Source organism: Ceratotherium simum, chromosome 26 (genome assembly GCF_057802395.1).
Source record: "Ceratotherium simum simum isolate JZ-2026a chromosome 26, ASM5780239v1, whole genome shotgun sequence".
Lineage (NCBI taxonomy): Eukaryota > Metazoa > Chordata > Mammalia > Perissodactyla > Rhinocerotidae > Ceratotherium > Ceratotherium simum.
Genome location: NC_141925.1, coordinates 39,992,599 through 40,011,383, shown reverse-complemented (window position 1 = coordinate 40,011,383; position 18,785 = coordinate 39,992,599). Strand labels below are relative to the sequence as shown.

Here is an 18,785-nt window from a genome sequence, read left to right as displayed (position 1 = left end):
AGCTACTGCAACAGTAAGAACATCTCCGATTTCAGGCACTATTGAGTCTTTTTCAGCAATGACCCACTCCTAATATATTTGGCTGGTGCATAAAGACTTATTAGCTGTTATTTAATCATCCCACGGTGGCATTCAGGGCAGTTTCAAGATCAGAACTGGTACTAGACGTGAAATGTTCTTGCTGTCCCTAACCCTGGCATGTCAGGTTTGCCTATGATGGCCACAGCAGTAGACGAAAAGGTATTTCCGTGACTAACCAGAGGTGAAAAAACTTGTAATATGAAGATAAGCAGGTGAAAGGAGGAAGGAGTGAAGTCGTTAGGTTTCTAGGTAACAGGAGGTCCTGCCGGCCAAAAGACGTTACAAAGTAGAGAGAAGTATCTTAAAAAATCAGAGACACCACAGTCTGAGGGAAGAGAAGGATGGATTTAAGGTAATCATGTTGTGTATTACTGACTTCTGGGGTTTAGAAGAAGGAAGCTTCTCAGGGAGAGTCAGATGTTCATTTTGGCAGAGACAGAATATACACAACCGAAATGCACAGGAGGCTGACAAAATGTTCCCAACGATGAAAGAATGTGTTCAGTCTGCAGGAAAAAAAGCACAATGTAGACCAAGAGGCAGCTGCTATACTCGACTGCAATCTCCTAACACACACACTCACAAGTGAAGTTCCATTTACCCAAATCCCAATTTTCCACAAGCTAAACCAGGAGGAACCCTTTTCTCTTTCTAGAATAGTGTTTAATAACCAACACATCATTTATTCTAATAATAGTTCTGAGGCATTACAAAATGTTATAAGTTTATTCTGAATCAGATTGTGTTCAATATGGCTCAATTCTTTACAAATTGTAATTCTTGAATACATGTTAAAACAGTTAAACAGTTTTAATGTTTCTTCCTTAATTATACTGGATACACATCAGTTTAACTATACAAAAGGCAATGCTGGCATGGATTATGGGACCAAAGTGTGGTGAGGGGAGGGGACCCTGCCCCAGCTCTGGCAAGTGAGGAATCCCCCCCAGCCCTCAGGACCCCCGCCTACAGTGCTGCTGCTTCTGCTCCCTCCTCAGGCATCCCTTGATGTGGAGTGAAACAAAACCCACCACCGGAGTCTATATTGCAATTACTGGATTTCTCCCTAGCATTCATGTTCTAAAGTTCAAAAAAAAAAAAAAAAAAAAAAAAAAATCCAAAAACCATGGAGAGAGCATACTCGCCAGTTAAAGCACTTCTCCCTCTGCAGTGTGGACTCGCTGGTGTTTGGAGAGATTTGACTTACTACAGAAGGTCTTTCCACAATTATTACACCAATAGGGTTTTTCCCCAGTATGGATTCTGTGATGTTTATTAAAATTGGAGCTGTGGTTGAAAGCTTTCCCACACTCCTTACACTTATATGGCTTCTCTCCAGTGTGGAGTCTCTGATGAGAACTAAGCCCCGCGTGCTGACTAAAGCTCTTCCCACACTCGTTACACTGATAAGGTTTCTCCCCAGTGTGTATTCGATAGTGCCGAATGAGGCTGCCTTTACCACTGAAAGCCTTCCCACAATCTTTACACTGATAAGGTGCCTCTTCACTGTGCATTCGCTGATGTTTAAGGAGGTCTGAGCTCTGACCGAAAGCTTTCCCACACTTACAGTCATAGGGCCGGTCCACCAAATGTGTCCTGTAGTGAAGGGTAAGGTTTGAGCTGTGGCTGAAGGCTTTCCCACACTTGGTGCACACATACGGCTTCTCCCCAGTGTGTGTTCTCCGGTGCTTAGTGAGATTTGAGCTATTACTAAAGGCTTTCCCACACTCGGCACATATGTAACGTCTCTCTCCTGGGGGAGGTTTAGTAGGAATTAACTCTCTACCCTTCTTGGAACCTTTGTCTAGGAGAGGGGTTTTTGTTCCTCTTTCCTTTTCAAGGTTTACCCACTGCCTTTCTAACCTGGCCTCACATTTATTGGGAATAATCACGGGAATGATATCTCTTTTGAATCCTTCTGCATGAGATTCTTCAGCACCTTCCTGCTTCTCTCTTGATTCTTCATTCTGGGTGTTCAATTTATGATCTGAAACATTAAGTAGAAAAATGACATGTCAGTTGTTTCCTGTTCTGAGAAGAAAGTGTTAAAGGAGAAATAGAATCATCAGTGACACTGACAGGTTCCAAAGGGTGGCCAAACATTGCTCAATGAGAGGTCACAATATCACACTGATACAAATAAGTCACCATCAAATCTAGTTACAAGACCAGACTCTCACACAAGCCCCCACCAGAAGCTGTCATGGTGTGACGAGCACATGGCTTTCTCTGCCAGGACAAGAACTTCACGTATAGACAGCAACAAGGTAAAACCAAGCATAGGAGGACAACAGCAAAGATGGCTGATGCTCAGACAGAAAGGAACAAGAAAGACTGCTAAAGGGTCAAAGTTGATTAAGGAAAATAAAAAGGATAATTAAGGGAGAAGGGGCTAGTGGCAAACTCACAAAATCCATATTCTCACAGAAGCCGAATATAAAAGCAAAAAAAACAGAACATTCAGTTCATTTATAATCACTCTAGTCCCAGATCCTTATTAATTTGAATGAAAGCACTTAACAGCCTCCCCCCCACTGCCAAGTTTGACTCTCATCATTTAACCTACATTGGCTTTGTCTTACAATTCGTTTAGTTATAAAGTGACACTGTTGAAATCAGATTGAAGCAGTCTATATATTTTTTCTTTTTTGGTGAGGGAGATCAGCCGTGAGCTAACATCTGTCGCCAATCCTCCTCTTTTTGCTGAGGAAGACTGGCCCTGGGCTAACATCCGTGCCCACCTTCCTCCACTTTATATGGGACGCCGCCACAGCATGGCTTGATGAGTGGTGCGTTGGTACGTGCCCGGGATGCGAACCTGTGAACCCCGGGCCACTGAAGCAGAGCCTGCGCACTTAACCACTGCACCACCGGGCCGGCCCCCAGTCTTTTTAGAGTATTTCACTAGGCAGTCACACTTCCTAAAAGTCCATCTAACCGTCCCTTTACACGGAAAAGGGGAGTGAGAGAAATGCACTGAAAAACAGGCTCCCTTTGAGGAGTACAGAAGCCTTAATCTACAAGGTACTTTTCTCTAAGCTCCCTCCTCCTCGTCCCTGTGTCTCTCTCTACCCGACCATCTATTTCCTTCCTCTGCCGGCAGTAACCACTCAGCGGCTTCTAGGCTCACCCCACTCACTGTCTGCTGGTGACTGCAGCAGCAGCAGCAGCTAAAATCCCCGACACTCTCCATGATGAACAATCACTTGGCTACGTGGACAGACTTCCCTTCAAGTTGCCATGAACTTTGTGGGAAATAAGTAACTTAACAAAAGTCAGAAGTTTTAAATAGCCTAATGAGGCAGATGTTGAAAAAGAATTTACCAGGGACCATTTCTGCATCATCCAAAGCTGATGATTAACAGGTTCACTAAATCATTAACAAGTGAACAAGCACCAACCCGTATTGGTTCATTCAACCTGTCCACACCTCTGGAAACAGTCCGTTTGTTAAACTCACTTGAACTGACCCTTTAAGAGTGTGTCACCTGTTCCCAGGCTAGGACTCTGAGATGCGCCTGAGGCAGGAAAGGCAACTCCTTCTGCCTAGTCAGACCAGTCAAGTCAATCTAGGGGATTGCCTCACAACAGTAATTAGAATTATCTGTTTCTTCAACCACAAAGGCCCGGGGCACCAAGCGGGGCCTGGTTGATGGTCCCTACCTTGAATCTTTCTCAGCTCTGGAGTGAAATCCTGCTCTTCACCAGTCTCTTGGATGTACAGGGGCCCCCAACATTCGTATATGGGAATGGTCTCCACAGACTGTGGCTGCATGCTGCTAAGGGATTCCTTTGCTGTTCCTGAAGATGACATCTTCTCCCACACCTGTTTCTGTTCATTTGGAGGAGGTGAGACCTATAGACAATTAGGAATGGCTGGGTTGGTGCACAACTCACTTTAAGAACTAGAACAAAAGAAAATCTCAGGAGAGCTATGTAGAACCTCTAGGAAAGAGAAAAGAAAGATATCCATCCCATTCAATTCCCAAAGCTAAAAGTCAGTACAGGATGCAGAAGAAAAATAGGAGGAAACATGGTCTAACTCAACAGAAACTTTTTTTTTTTTTAAGCAATGTGGTTTTATTTTATTTATTTATTTATTATTTATTTTTTTCCCCAAAGCCCCAGTAGATAGTTGTATGTCATAGTTGCACATCCTTCTAGTTGCTGTATGTGGGACTCGGCCTCAGCATGGCCGGAGAAGCGGTGCGTCGGTGCGTGCCCGGGATCCGAACCCAGGCTGCCAGCAGTGCAGCGTGCGCACTTAACTGCTAAGCCACAAGGCCGGCCCTCAACAGAAACTTCCATTCAGCTATTCTCATTGTATGGACAAACCCATACCCTCCTGGAATGCTATGCTCCCAATCTCATGGAATACAAGGTCCTCCCCAGCCTACCTGCTGTCCTGGCTCATCCAGTTCTCGCTCTAGATCTTCCAGGAGAGTGACGGCCTCTTCAGCGCTCTCGGGGCAGTGCTCCTGCACCCAGGCCTGCAGCTCTTGGGGCAGGATGGTCAGGAACTGCTCCAGCACCAGCAGCTCCAGGATCTGCTCCTTGGTGTGGATCTCGGGCCTCAGCCACTCACAGCAGAGCACCCGGAGCTGGCTCAGGGCCTCCCGGGGTCCAGGTGTGTCATGGTACCCAAATTGCCTGAAGCGCTGGCGGAACATCTCCAGGCTAGAAAGGCACTTCCCTTTCTCCTCCTCCTCGACCTTCACAATTACAAGCCCCACCTGCTCCTGTGGAGGCCTCGGGCCCAGACCTGTGGCCATGCCCAGGACCTTGGTCATCATACAGACTCCAGAAACACTCACTAAAGATGGGGCTCTGTGTAGCAGGAATATTGGTTCCTTTGGGTTTCTGGTTCTTTAGGGCTACACGTTAAACCTAAAAAAATATGGTTACCACAAAATTACCAAAAAGAAAAGGTATGTTTTTTGGTCTTTACAGCCACACCTTTAGCACCAGAAATTGTGGAAATTATGGCCACCATAAAACTACCATATAAAAATTACGGTTCAGAATCTTTCTAGAGTCCACTCAGGATATCTTACTTTGATTTTACTTTGTCTCCACTCTCCTAAAAAATGCATTGCGGCATAATTTTAAAACTATATTCTTAGAGAGGTATTTATTTTGATAAGATGTGTACTGCTGAGAAGAAATTGAGGGAAAAATTAAATCTTAATAGAAAACAGAAACAAAAAATGTTTGTATTTTTCCTTTTAAATTTTAAATATTCTAAATATTTTGGTCAGTTGATGTTAGAATACCAAAAACATCTGTAGTAAATACAACTACTTCTATTTTTTTCATTTGCCAAAAAAGTGAAGTCCATTCATTCAACAACATATATTGCACACCTGCTATGGGCTCACTGCTGGGATTGCAGTGATGAATGAGACAGACACACCCCTGCCCTCACAGAGCTTCCAAGTCAGTGGGGGAGATGGAAAATAAATGAGGACACACACAACAGAATCAGTCTATCATTATTGGCACTCATTAAACCTATTTCGAAAGAAAAATACATAAATTAATGAATCTTACATGCTGTGACTGGCCTTCCTGAGCATGTTTTCAAACTTTAGGCAGGAGCTTTCATGTCGCATAAGTGCTCGCATACTGCATTTGGACCATCTAGGACAGGAAAACTCCAGAGAGTCTCAATTAAGAGCCAAAGAGATAAAAATCTATATGGGTATCTGTTACATGAAATTAGATTGATAACAATGGTAGAGACCATAAAGAGGATGTATAAACGGCTTATAAAAGCTGAAGATGAGGGAAGAGGAGTTGCAGATAATCCAAACTTAGGGCATTAAAAAACTTGAGGATGCTCATTTCTGACACCCAAGTCAATCTCCATGGATCTGGCTTGATAGCATGTGAAATATAGGAACTCGCACTTTCTCTCTCTCTCTCTCACACACACCCCTCCCCATAATATACACATAATCACAATTAAAGACAAAGGACAAATCATGAACAGTGATTTTCTGGGTTATAGAATTAGGAACGATTTCAATTTTTTTCCTTCGTTTTTCGATTTTCCAAATTTTCTATAATGGGTATCATTACTTCTGTAATCAGAAAATCATAAAATCTTTAAAGGGATCACAAATAGTCTTTTGACAAAATAGGTTTTACTACTAATGCTCAAACTTCATGGCCTTCAAAAACAAAACCCAAAGAAAAAAAACCCCAGCAATTCCAGCCCATACAGAACCCCCTAGTAGATGTACATTTATGTTATAGCTTTCATATTAGGTGTTTAGTTTCACACATTTAGTAAATATATATTAAAATATGTATTTTATATGACTGTTCCCCTTCATTTATTTTTGTGATCAATTTTGCTAAGTTTTAAAAATATGAAATGAGATTCTAGGACTAGAACCTCAATAAGTAACCTTGCTTTTATGAGAAATTCAATAATTATCAGCTGCTAATTAGTTCAGAATTCCAAGGATGCCAGTAGTTGGACTCCTCTTCCCTGTACCCCAAGTCTGCAGGATCCTGAGATGCCAATAGGTGTTGCAACAGGGTGGACCAGAATCAGCACTGTCCACTCCCTCATGCCGTCCTATGCACCCAATACACTGCTGGAGCTCCCAAGTTCAGGATTACTTGTAAACCGAGCCAGGGGAGAAGCACTGCCATCTAGTCTCCTAAAATAAAGGCATTAGCACCAAAGGCTAAAATAACCTAAAAATAACAGACATAGCAGTCTGGAGAGCATTCTTTAGAAATGCTTAAAAGTAGATCTCCTCAGTGTTGGAATAACTTTACATAACTTGTTACAAAACTTCCCACTCTATCCAGAGGAGGGCACCCCAAGAACAGGAAAGACATGGGAATCTGTTTGGGCTGCTCAGCTTCTGGGATCCAGCCTGGGAAACTCAGCAGGACACGAGGAGTTACATAGCACAGGCAGCGTTAAACGGGGAGGGTCCTATATCACATTCACCTGGGATATGTTCCCAGCACTTGGTGAGTCCAAACTCAGAGATGCCACTAGATCATTCTGTGATTGCCTCTACAGAAGACGTGCATAGTTACAATTGAAGGAGGAAGCTTCCCGAGATGTTGCTGCCAGGCAGCTGGCTCAGCCGGCTCACTAGTGAAGTGACGTACTCTAGCGCACCCGTTTTCAGTGCCCACAATTCAAATTCACATCTCAGCAGGACCACAAACGAGTGGAGGGCTGGGTGCCTGGAGCCCTCCTTCCTTGCTGCACTCACTCTCTCAGGCGATTTCAGCCAGTCACAAGGCTTTAATTACCACCTACGTATTCGCAACTGCCCAATTATCTCCAGCCTGGAGCTCTCTTCTGAACTCCAGACTCAAAACGACCAACTCCTCACTTGACATTGCCACCCGCATGTCCAACAGCATCTCAAGCTTAACATGTCCAAAACCGACATTCTTCATCTTTGCCCCCAAAGCTGCTCATCTCAGTCAACAGCAACTCCATCACTCTGTTTACATAGGCCAAAAAACCTGGTCATCCCTGACTCCTCACTCACATTCTACACACAATCCGTAAGCAAATCCTGATCCAGAGTTCGACCACTTCTCACTACCTCACACACTGCCGCCCAGTCCATCACCTCTCGCCTGGAGAACTGCAACAGCCTCCTAACTGCGTCCACCCCTGCCCCTCAGTCTATTCCCAACACATCCTGTGCTCCTGTTAAAATACAAGTCAGACCTCATCATTCCTCTGCTCACACCTTTCAAGGCTTCATGTCTCACACAGAGGAAATGCCAAAGTCAGCACAATGGCCCACAAGGCCCACAAGATCGCAGACCTGTCGCCCCTCTGATCTCATCCTGTACTTCTCTCCCTCCTGTTCATTCTACCCCAGTCACTGTTCCCCAAAGTGTGAGGCACACTCCCACCGCACAGCCTTTGTCCTCGCTGCTCCCTCTGCCTCACACTTCCTCCAGATTACAGAAGGCTCACGTCCTCACCTCCTTCAGGTCCCTACTTCCTGCTGAGGCACCCCTGACCCCCCTGTTTTAAACTGCACACCGCCCTCCCTCACCCCACAACTGCTAACCCTCCTAATCTACTCTTTTCCTCTACACCATTTACTACCAGAAAATACTGTATCTTTTATCTTTTTATTTTTTTTTTTTAACTGTCTCTGTCCTTAAATATCAACTCTAGAGGGCAGGGACTTTCATCTATTTTGCTCACTGCTATATTCCACATGTTTAGAATACGCCTGGTACTTTGCAGGTGCTCAAACATCTGTGGAAAGAATGAATATGATACCTGGATCTTTGGGGCTGCTCTTAAGAAGTAACAACTGTGAAAATAGGTTTTTAAAAAATATTATCAATACAAATTTAAGCTACAAATACAGCAGCATGGACTCATGTTTAGCTTAATTAGGTAAGTGTGTGCACATGGGTTAGGATACAGACATTTATTTCTTAGCTCTGTTTGCTGTGAAGGTCTAGAAGCAATAACAAGCTGGTAGCAGTCAGCCACCGAGTGCCCAGATCTTGGTTTCCAAATATAATTTTCCAATAAGAGGCACCAGAAAATGAAGAAATGGTTGATTCTAGGTTGGGGAATATAAAAGATGAGCCTGGAGCCTGCTACACAGTGTTCAAAAAACAAAGCAATGGGGTGTGTCAAAAGGACAGAGAAGCCAACCTAAAAAAAAAAAAAAAAAACACCCAATGGCCACAGCTGAAACAACGTGAGCAACAAAATATATAATGTAGTACTGGGTTATAATCCAAAGTATAAAATAAATATAAGTCCATACTGATAGAAAAAAGGCGACTGAGTAAATAAACGGGAGACAAATCTCCCATACAGAATTATTCCAAATAATTTATGCAGATACTCCCTCTCAAGAAGGTGAAGCTTAACTCCCCACTCCTTGAGCGTGGGCTGCACTTGGTGACTGGCTTCCAAAGAGGCGAGTGTGGACAGGGGTTGAGGGAAGTCACTACAGTGGAGAAACCCGGCTAACACCACCGCAGCCAGGCAATCAAGGCTATCATCATCAGTGATAAGTCCTGTGCCCCTGATAGGACAGGATGAGAAGGGCACTCCACCTCCGTGGACTTCCTCCCCCAAACCCATACCCCAGTCTAACCATGAGAAAAACATCAGATAAACCTAAATTGAGGGATGTTCTACAAAATAACTGACCAGTACTCCTCAAAATTGTCAAGGTCATCAAAAACAAGGGAAGACTGAGAAACTGTCACTGACCAGAGGACACTAAGTAGACACAAAGACTAATGTAGTGCAGTGTCCTGGATGGGATCCTGGAACAGAAAAAGGACATTAGGGAAAAACTAGTGAAATCCAAATAAATTGTGGAACTTAATCGTAATGAACCAACGTTGGTTCCCTAGTTGTGACAAATGTACACTGTAACGTCAGGCGTTAATAAGGAAACCGAGTGAGAGGTATACGGAAACTTGTATTATCTTTGTGCTTTTCTTTCTTTTTTTTTTTTTAAAGACTGGTGTGTTTTTATCTAGACAATGCATTTTGTTCATTATTTTTTTTTTAATTTTATTTATTTATTTTCGTTCCCCCAAAGCCCCAGCAGATAGCTCTATGTCATAGCTGCACATCCCTCCAGCTGCTGTATGTGGGACGCGGCCTCAGCATGGCCGGAGAAGCGGCGCGTCGGTGTGCGCCCGGGATCCGAACCCGGGCTGCCAGCAGCGGAGAGCGCGCACTCAACCGCTAAGCCATGGGGCCGGCCCCTGTGCTTTTCTATACATCTAAAATTATTCTAAAATAAAATGTTTATTTAAATTAAAAAAATGGGGCATTGGGGAAAACAGCAGCCTTGGTAAACGCTGTTCTATTATGGAGGGCTGATAGAAATACAGCTGTTAACTTCAACAACACTTACGATGTTGAAGCAGACCACCCAGAGTCAACTGGACATTTAGAAAAGCTGTGAAGTCTTTTCCTTTTACAGTTATTAAAAAAAAAAGTTGTCTGTTTTGTCTCTAGGAGCAACAATAGTTAATTTCTAACTCTCTTCCAACAATTGTCAGAATATTGGCCTAATAGTTTCTAGTAGATCTATTCAAACATAACACAAAGCCTATTTTTAATTTTATCAAATACTTTTAGCTTTTAACTAGTTGGCAACATTATGACAATATCCATTCTTCCTTTGAAATCACAGACCATTTTCCAGTTTGGCAATTCTGTCTCCACAGGCTCAAAGGCTACCTGCAGAGGTTTAAAATACAAAGCTGCACACATCACCCAGTTGTTTGAAATCACGTAATAATTTACTTGCACGGCAAACAGTCACTCACAATCTGGCCTCTGCCTCTCCATCCAGTCTCATCACTCCCCTTCTCATGCCCTATGCTCCATCAATGCCCAATTCTCATGGCAGACTTCTATTTGTCTTTCAAATCTCAGCTTAGTAATTAATTCATGAAAAGATGCTTAACTTTAGTTATAATAAGAGAAATGCAAACTAAAGCTACAATGAGACACTTCTACCTATCAGACTAGCAAAGATAAAAAAAAAAATTCTGATAATGCTGTCTTGATTTTCTTTTCCTGAGCAAAGCCAGTAATTTCACTTTTAGTCATATTGTTTGTCGAAAGGTTCATTTAGGGATGCCCTCCAGGTCTTGGCTTCAGAAATTTTCTTAATAAAGTGTTATAAAATAAACAAGCATGTGGATAGAAAATGCAGGCTTCATTACTCACTCACATTGTCTTCAACCACAGTGGACTACTTTTTTAGGCTATCCAGAATGTTTAGCTCCAGAGGCCCATCAAGCAAAGGCTCATGGTCTATTATAAGCAGAAGGCCTTTGTTCTGTTCCCAGTCTCTTTTTTCCTTCTTTATGCTCATTTCCAGAAGCTTATATGCCCTTATAAAGTGCCCCAAACCCATTCCGGAACAAAATAAGGCACAAATAAATCAAATTATCATAGATTCCAACAATTCAGTGGCACTTACCAACTAATACTAGAATGCCTTTAACACACTCATTCTGTACCTGAAAACTCCTAGGCAGGCAAATTTGATAATTCTTGAGGCACAGAATTCTCCTGCTGGGCAGTTCTAATTGTTACAACGTTTTCTCTAAACCGAACCAAATTTTGCATCACTTTTTCTTTTCTTTCTTCACTGATCCTAGTTGGGTCCTAGACCAATACTTACTTGCTCCGTAGTAGTCTTCCAACGCCTGAAAATAATTGCTTAACTCTTTTCTTCACAGGTCTTCCAGCTGTTCCTTATCTAACATAGGTTTCTAAGTACCTCACCCACCAGATCACCTTTCCCTTAACAAACTATAAATGCTCCCTCAAAAATGGGTCTCCAACCTTGAGCAGATCCGTTAAGCGTGTGCTTTCTAACCTAAACAAAGCCCAACAGGACCACTTCCTCCCTTGGATCAGACACTACCCAGGATTTCTAATGAGCCTCGGTTTCTCACTGGAGGTCCCCAACCCCCTCAGGCATGTCGTGTTCTCATCAATTAGCGTTATGCTCGGACCTCCCGTTCAGAGGCAGCAGAAAAGAGAGGGCAGCCCCGGTCAGACTGACCGGTGCTTCGGCTCAGGGGTCGCACAAAAAAACTGCTCTGGAACGCGAAAGGGACAAAGTTTCATTTGCTAATCCCCTGGGGGGAGGAACAGGCTTTGCAGGGCGCCAGCGCCTCCACCGTCCAGGGCTGGGTAGGGACAGGCTCCTCCCCACAGCCCTGCCAGGACTAGTCTGCGGTTCCCCAGAGGCCACAGCTCCCTAACCCACTCCTCCCTCCCCGAACCCTTTCGGCCAAGCTCTCTTCCTCCCGCCAAGCGAACCTGGGATCCCGAGCCTCACCGTGAGTCACAGCCGCTGGGGGCCTGGGACACCGACGCGCACGGCGGCCGGCGCAGCCGGAAGTGCGTCACAGCCCTGCTCCCGCGGAGAGTTGTGCGAGGCCGCAGCGGTCCCTCTAGGAATTCGGGAGGTCTTCTCTATATCTCGGTGTCTCGGGTGCGCGGGAGGCTGGGGCGAGTTAGGGACTCGCAGAGTCGCCCCCTAACATGAACAGGCGGGGACCTTGGCCCCCCCCCCCGCTTTTTTTTTTTTTTTTTTCCAGAAAGGGCGGAGCAGATGAAGGCTTCGGCGGTTCTCGCACCGCGCGCCCCACGCCGCGGGCCAGGGAGAGGCGTGGGCGCGGTGGTGACCTCGCCCCCTCACGGACTTCAGAGCCCGGGTTACCTGTGACGCTTAGGCCCGTCACCTCGTGAGAACTCGGCCCAGGTTTATGGACACGGAGCCCCACGCTTGGCCCACGAAGCCAGAGATTCAGTTGTCACTCTCAGACCGCGTCATGGCGGCATCAATCTGAAGTAGCTGTGCCCTTGGGCTTTTTGCGGGGTCTGAGCTTCCAGCGCGGGGTCTCAGAGGCTGCCCTCCGAGCGCTCCAGGTGCTGCAGGACGTGATAAAGAAGTCTTTGGCTACCTCTGTCTCCCGCTGCTCGTGCTGAGCCGCAGGCTTCCGGACTAGATTCTCAGTGTTGTCGATCGATCTCTGGTCTACTCGCTCTGGCCCCCATGAGGTTGCTTTTGCCTGGTCCCTCAAAAGGCGCACATGTTGAGGGACTGCGACATAGCTGCACACGGAATTCCCTGTCTAAATGCACCACAAATTTATAGAAACATGACATCATTTTTCTGTGATGTTTTCTAGGATCATTAAAAAATTTTTGTTTAATTTTCAAAGACAAACGAAAAGTGGAGAGAATGACAGCCTCCATGTACCAACTGGCCAGTTTCAGCAGTTGTCGCCTGGTCAGTCTTGTTGCATTCACTCCCCCGTGCACTGGTCAGACGTCTTAGATGGGGCTGTTCCGTGTGCTACATGTTAAGAGGAGGGTTCAAAAGCCAATAGTCATCCAGAAATTAGCAAATCAGAAAGTGTGAGGTCTGAACACCATGCCATTTGACCTAAGAGAATCTGGAGAATCTTCTCTTACTGAGGGAGGAGAAGACAAGGGGAGAATGAGGGACAAAGCAGTCTTAGTTTTCAAATATATGAAGTGTTGTCATTTGAAAAAGTTTGTCTTATAGGACCCCAGAAGACAGAAGACCAATGAATGGAAATGGTAGAAAAGTTTGATCCAAGGATGGACTTCCTAATCCAGTTGCTAAAAAATGGCCGCTTGCTGCATCATCTTGTGATGTTTTGAAGAAGTGGGAGAGCCCTGGGGATGGGGACAGCGGGAGTTTTGCAGAGTGAATTTTTGGGCTAGGTGACCTTTAATCTTCCAGCTTGCCCCAGACTCCTGTTAGTTTTTCCCTTAACCTCCAGCCCTTTTACAACACTCATTTACCATTACCAGTCCCTCTGCACACCTCCTGTGAGTACTTACCAAGAGCCAGGTACTGTGTGAAGCACTTGGTTTCAGTTCTTTGTTGCTGCATAAAAAACTACCCCCAAATTTAGTGCCTTAACACAATGATCATTTCTCACATGATCTCACAAACCTGTGGATGGGCTGGGTTGTTCTGCTTCCTGTGGTGTCAACTAAGGAGCTGGGATGGCTGGCAGTTGGTGCTGGCCCAGACTGGAAGCTCAGCGGGGCTGCTGGCCTAGGGCCTCCACGCTCCTCCACGTGAGTCCCTCTGCACGGCTGCTTGGGCTTCCTCACGGCATGACGACTGGGTTCCCCAAGAGGGGCGTTTCAAGAGGTCAAGGTGGCACTTGTAGATGTTTAGGGCCCAGGCTTGGAAGTTACACAACATCATTTCTAGCATATTCTATTTTTTTTTTTTAAAGATTTTATTTATTTTATTTTTCCCCCCAAAGCCCCAGTGGATAGCTGTATGTCGTAGCTGCACATCCTTCTAGTTGCTGTATGTGGGACTCGGCCTCAGCATGGCCGGAGAAGCGGTGCCTCGATGCGCACCCGGGATCCGAACCCGGGCCACCAGCATCGCAGTGCGCGCACTTAACCACCAAGCCACAGGGCCGGCCCAAGCATATTCTATTGTTAAAACAGGTCACTGGGCCAGATTCAAGGGGAAGAAACACAGACTCTATCTCTTCGTCACATTGCAAAACAGCATGTGGGATGGGAGATAATGTGGTGACTATCTTTGGAAGCAATTTACTGCACACATTTATCTTCATTATATCAATCCCATGAAATATTATAATCCTGAGAATACTTACTCCTGTGAAATATTAAAATTTCCTATTTAAACATCAGGAAACTTGGGCTCAGAAAAGTAAGTACCCTTTCCAGTGTCATACAAGTGATATGTGAGAAAGTCAAGATTCAAACTTGGCTCTTTCTCCAAAGCCTATGCTTTTAAGCATCTATTCCCTCTGAGTTAGACTGGAGAAAGGAGAGAAGATTGAAGGGAACAGCATCACTAGGGCTGAGGGGAAAACCAGGAAACCTGCACAATTTCATGAGCCACATGTGTTGATGCCTTGGTGGTGCTCTATCCAGCCTCTTAGTCAAAAGGATCCTTGGATCTTTGCCTCGTCATGCAACCAGCGAGTTGTGATGTTGCGGCTTGAACGAAATCCTTCCAATTCCAAGGCCATTGTTCTTTGTAAAGCAAAGGGGCCTAGAGCTGCAAAATATTAATGCCAAAAGAGACCTTAAGGACAATCTGGTAAAGCTCTCGTTTTCAGACGAAGAATCAATGCCTGGAGAAGTCAGATCTGAGGCACACTAGCGAGCTAATTCGTAGCAGAGCTGAGAGTAGAATCCAGATTCTCTAATTCAATCCTGTGTCCTTACCATATCTCAACCGAATTTTTAAAAATAGCATTAGAAAGCTCAATATGCTGGCCATCCAAATCATACTGTATTAAAACAAGTTAACTTAGGATGATCCATTATTATCTTCCATTAATAGAACCATGACCATATGACAAAACCACAAGAGAGCAAACAAAGGAAAAGTTAGCCAGTGTGACTGGTGGCTCACTGTAATGTGTCACCTGCATTTCCTCTTCAGAATGGTTTTGATTTTCAAGAACCTCATAGTCTTCCAATGAATTCATTCAACAAACACTTACCAGGAAGCTACAATGTGTCACCATTGTGTTAAGGCACAAGGAAAAAATGAAAAATACATGTAGTTCTTGGCAGATTTGTAACCAAATAATTACAGATGTGGTCAGTAATAATAGAGACGAGACCAATAAATGGTGACTGAGTGAATCTGTCATCCTGGGTATCCACACTCCAACCTCTTGTAACATGCAAACATCCTTTCTACGGCAGCCCTCTGCTCCTACCCATTTCCATGGCAGGGAATTTACTACTTTAGAGGACAGTTCCTTCCTTTTGGAGAGTTCTAATTGCTACAAGTTCTTTAAATTAAAGCAAAAATTTGCTTTCCTATAATTTCAACATATTGATCCTAGTCTTCATTGATTCTTTTCTCTCACAAAATGCATGTAGTTCTTCTTGTCAACCTTTCAAAATATTTGAAAATGGTCACGTATGATTGTCCCAAAGACCACCTGCAACAGTCCCACAATCTAGTCTTAAAGTTGCTTCCGAATCTTGGAATATAAAATGTCTGAACTGACCGTGGGCCCTCTGAGGGTACACCGTTCAAGATTATTTGGCTTGAGAAAGCAGAAGGATTCCCCTCCCCTTTGCAGAGGAAATCAGGAAGGGGAAAATCTACAGTGGTTACTATAGGCCCTGGCTCCCTCCCTCCTCTTCCAGCAGGGCGGTCATGGTTCTCTCTAAAATGGTTGCTTTCTGGATCTTCCTCACTCATTCCCGCCATGACTTATTTTTGCTGCCATCACTATGATTGGCCAGTAGAGGGCGATCAAACCTTGATTTCTCTTAGAACAGCTCTGAAAACTCCCCATTTTTCTTCCCAGGAGTCAGTCCACTTGTATAGCTGCAAAGACACTCATTCAGCTAAAGAAAATGAAAGGAAAAGAGAATAAAAGCGGAGTGATGTAGTTAGCCCCACAGCTTAGAGCTGGAGCTCTGTTGCTAATGAGATTTGGATTTGGATGTGCAACTTAATTATCTGGAAAATGGGCATAATACCTGTTCTGACAACTTTAAAGTGTTTGGATCATGTGAGAGTGAAAAATAGCTTTGCAACTAGTTATACCAATAGTAAGGGATTTTTAATCTTCAAAACTCTTGGCTATAATATTATTTCTGATCTCTTTGGTTTTAATGTCAACCCTCCCCTCCCCCTGCCCCACAGGAATATATGTGGCTCCACCTAGCACAGATCCTTTTTTCCATTGTGCTCTCCCTGGAGAGGGCCACCTGCCTTCTCCTTAATTAGGGAGGGTAAAGTTTCCAACCAAGACTTTGATGAGAGCAGATCGCTGGCTTGTTCCCCTCTGTTTTGGAAGAACCCAGAAAAAATTTGTATAATCTCAGAGTAGAAGATCACAAAGGGCATCTGGCCCAGCCCTCTGCCATGCAACATGCCTTCCTGCCCAGGTCCCCTGAGCGTCCCCCAGCCACAGCTGAATGCCTGAACTGAGGCAGCCGCCTGGCTCTGCAACTGGGTTCTTTCTTCTCCCAGTGGCTTTCACTAGGGCCACTCTTTCTGGTTGTGCAACTTGTGCCCTGCACAAGCCCGGGGCCACACTCATCTTATTATCAGGGAGTTGTACTGTATAGTGATCCCACTTGCCAGCAGGAGGTAGTCAAGTGTCTTGAGGAAGGGGTGCCTTTTTCTAATTTGCCCCAAGTCCTGGTGGCAGCTAAGCAGAGCTGGCTTTACCTGCCTTACTCATTGCTGTATCTCTTTCCTTTTATTATTCCTGACACCCAGCACGTGGCCTGACAATAGTGTTTGTTGAAAAGGATTTAGTTCTAGTTCTTGGAGTCATGCAGAACAACTGAATCCTGCTTCTGACATGACACGCCTTGAGATATGTGAGGGCAGAGACTGAGTTCCCAGTGAGTTTTCTCCTCACCGAGCAAAACCCTTTATTGCACGTGAGATGTGTTTGCTTTTAGCATCCTGCAGTTGGTCTATCTCTCTTTTAAAATGTGGAATCCAGAACCAAATGCAGGGCACACGATGACATAACCCAGGTAGAGTCATCAGCCTGGTATCTCCTATGTTCAAGAATCTGGAGTGGAGGCTGTGCTGAAGACCTCTGAGACTTGGAGGCAGTGGTGGGACCTACTGGCAAAGGGACATGGGTAGTTTCGGACAAGAAAGTTCTCTCACACCTGTGCAGCAATTTCCATCATTCCAGGGGAAATTTGGTTCCTCGGAGGATTTGGGATTGTAAAAGGAATTTTGTCAGCTGAAGGATTGGGGCAGGGGAAAGAATTGAGCAAGGATTGGGGAAATTTCGGAGAATCACAGAAGCCATGTGAAATTCTGTCCATAATATCTGGGACTGAAATGGACCCAGAGCCTGGATCTCCAATTTTCACAAAGACCTGATTTCAAGGTTACATGTTTTAGGGACTTACGGGGTGGAGGACACTGCCATCATGTTTCACTTAAAAAAGGGAGACTTTTGTGAGGGGTAAATGAGGATTCAGGAGAGAAGAGGGAGAGGCACACGGAGGAAATAATAGCTAATATTTTTGGAACACTTATGTCAGGCACAGTTGTAGGTGCTTTACGTGTAATGATTATAACTCTATGCCCATTTTACAGATGAGGAAACTAGGATCACAGCAAGTCAGTGATAGATGAAGGACTGATCATAGGCAAACTGACTCCAGTGCCTGTGTGCGTAACCTTATGCCAGGATGCTCCAGAAATGTAGTTGGGGGACCACATAGCTGATGTTATGAAGCTGGGAGAATAACTGAGCTCATAGAGGACAGGGCACAACCAAGTAGTGGAAAGAAGCTGGTTGCTGGAGTCAGACACACCTGATTTTAAAATCCAGCTCTGCCACTTACTAAGCCACTTCACTTTCTGGGCCTCAGTTTCTGCATCTGTAAAATGGGACAACTGTCTTTGCAATGTTGATGTGTGGATTAGAGAAAATTCATGGATATTATTATTCACGAGTGAAGGAACGAGAGAGAGGAGTTGAAGGACAGCGTAATGTGAACAACTGACAATGGTTCAAGGAAATGGTCAAATGTTATAGAACAATAGGGGAGAATGAAGACAAGAGAAAATGCTCTGTCAAGAACACCGGTGATCTTAAACAGCACCATTTAAGTAGGTGGGATGAGAGCTGAGTTACAGGGGCTTTAAAACAGCAGTTACGGTCCACTTGGTGGAGGAATTTGGTAGCTAAAAGGAAGGGACAAGGTAAAACAAAAGATTTTTAACATTTGCTTTTGCTCCTTAAAGCTACAGGTCTGTGCTTACTTAAATGTAGAACCGGTGTTGAGGGGTGAGGAGCTTGGAGGCACCAGAGAGCAAGGCCAGGGGCTCCAGGGAGCAGGAAGGACCAGTGAGTGAAGCACATCCCGATGGCCTGGGGCCCTTGGGAAAAAATACTGAGGGGTTATCTGCTGAGAAAGGGTGAGGTGAGGTAGGCATTGGAGTCTGGGGAACAGGAGACACCCAGACCACAAACCCAAGACTACGGGATTGTCTAGCAGGGGCAAGCGTATGAATGAAGGTAGCCATGTCTGCATGTTCTCCTCTGGCAGCTCTCTGTAACTAAGGCACAGGAATGGAGGAGGTGGGGGAAGCCGCCAGGTTTTGAACTGGACTGGACAGAGCGAAATACTGAGAGCAGCTCTTGGATGG

The 18,785-nt window shown here is 44.8% G+C and overlaps 1 protein-coding gene across 5 annotated transcripts; it reads right to left on the bottom strand.

The window, feature by feature from the left end:
• Positions 1–793: 793 nt before the first annotated feature.
• On the bottom strand, positions 794–12,113 carry ZSCAN21 (zinc finger and SCAN domain containing 21). Of its 5 annotated transcripts, XM_087417599.1 has the most exons (5): positions 11,265–11,869; positions 5,632–5,746; positions 4,479–4,968; positions 3,745–3,937; positions 794–2,068 (listed from the first exon to the last, which is right to left on the bottom strand). In XM_087417599.1, the coding sequence occupies exons 3-5, from the start codon at positions 4,872–4,874 to the stop codon at positions 1,230–1,232; spliced, it is 1,428 nt and encodes a 475-aa protein (XP_087273725.1). In that variant the 5' UTR covers positions 4,875–4,968; positions 5,632–5,746; positions 11,265–11,869; the 3' UTR covers positions 794–1,229. The 5 variants fall into 5 exon arrangements, with proteins under 5 accessions (XP_087273725.1, XP_004442889.1, XP_087273726.1 ...); XM_004442832.3 differs by lacking the exons at positions 5,632–5,746; positions 11,265–11,869 and adding an exon at positions 11,931–12,113; XM_087417600.1 differs by lacking the exons at positions 5,632–5,746; positions 11,265–11,869 and adding an exon at positions 11,912–11,955.
• Between the last annotated feature and the right edge of the window lie 6,672 nt (positions 12,114–18,785).

Coding starts and splice junctions, on each gene's coding strand:
- ZSCAN21 (XM_004442832.3), bottom strand. CDS start 4,874: ATGATGACCAAGGTCCTGGGCATGGCCACAGGTCTGGGCCCGAGGCCT. Junction 3,938..4,478: donor TGGATGAGCCAGGACAGCAG/GTAGGCTGGGGA, acceptor AATTGTCTATAG/GTCTCACCTCCTCCAAATGA. Junction 2,069..3,744: donor AGAGCTGAGAAAGATTCAAG/GTAGGGACCATC, acceptor TTAATGTTTCAG/ATCATAAATTGAACACCCAG.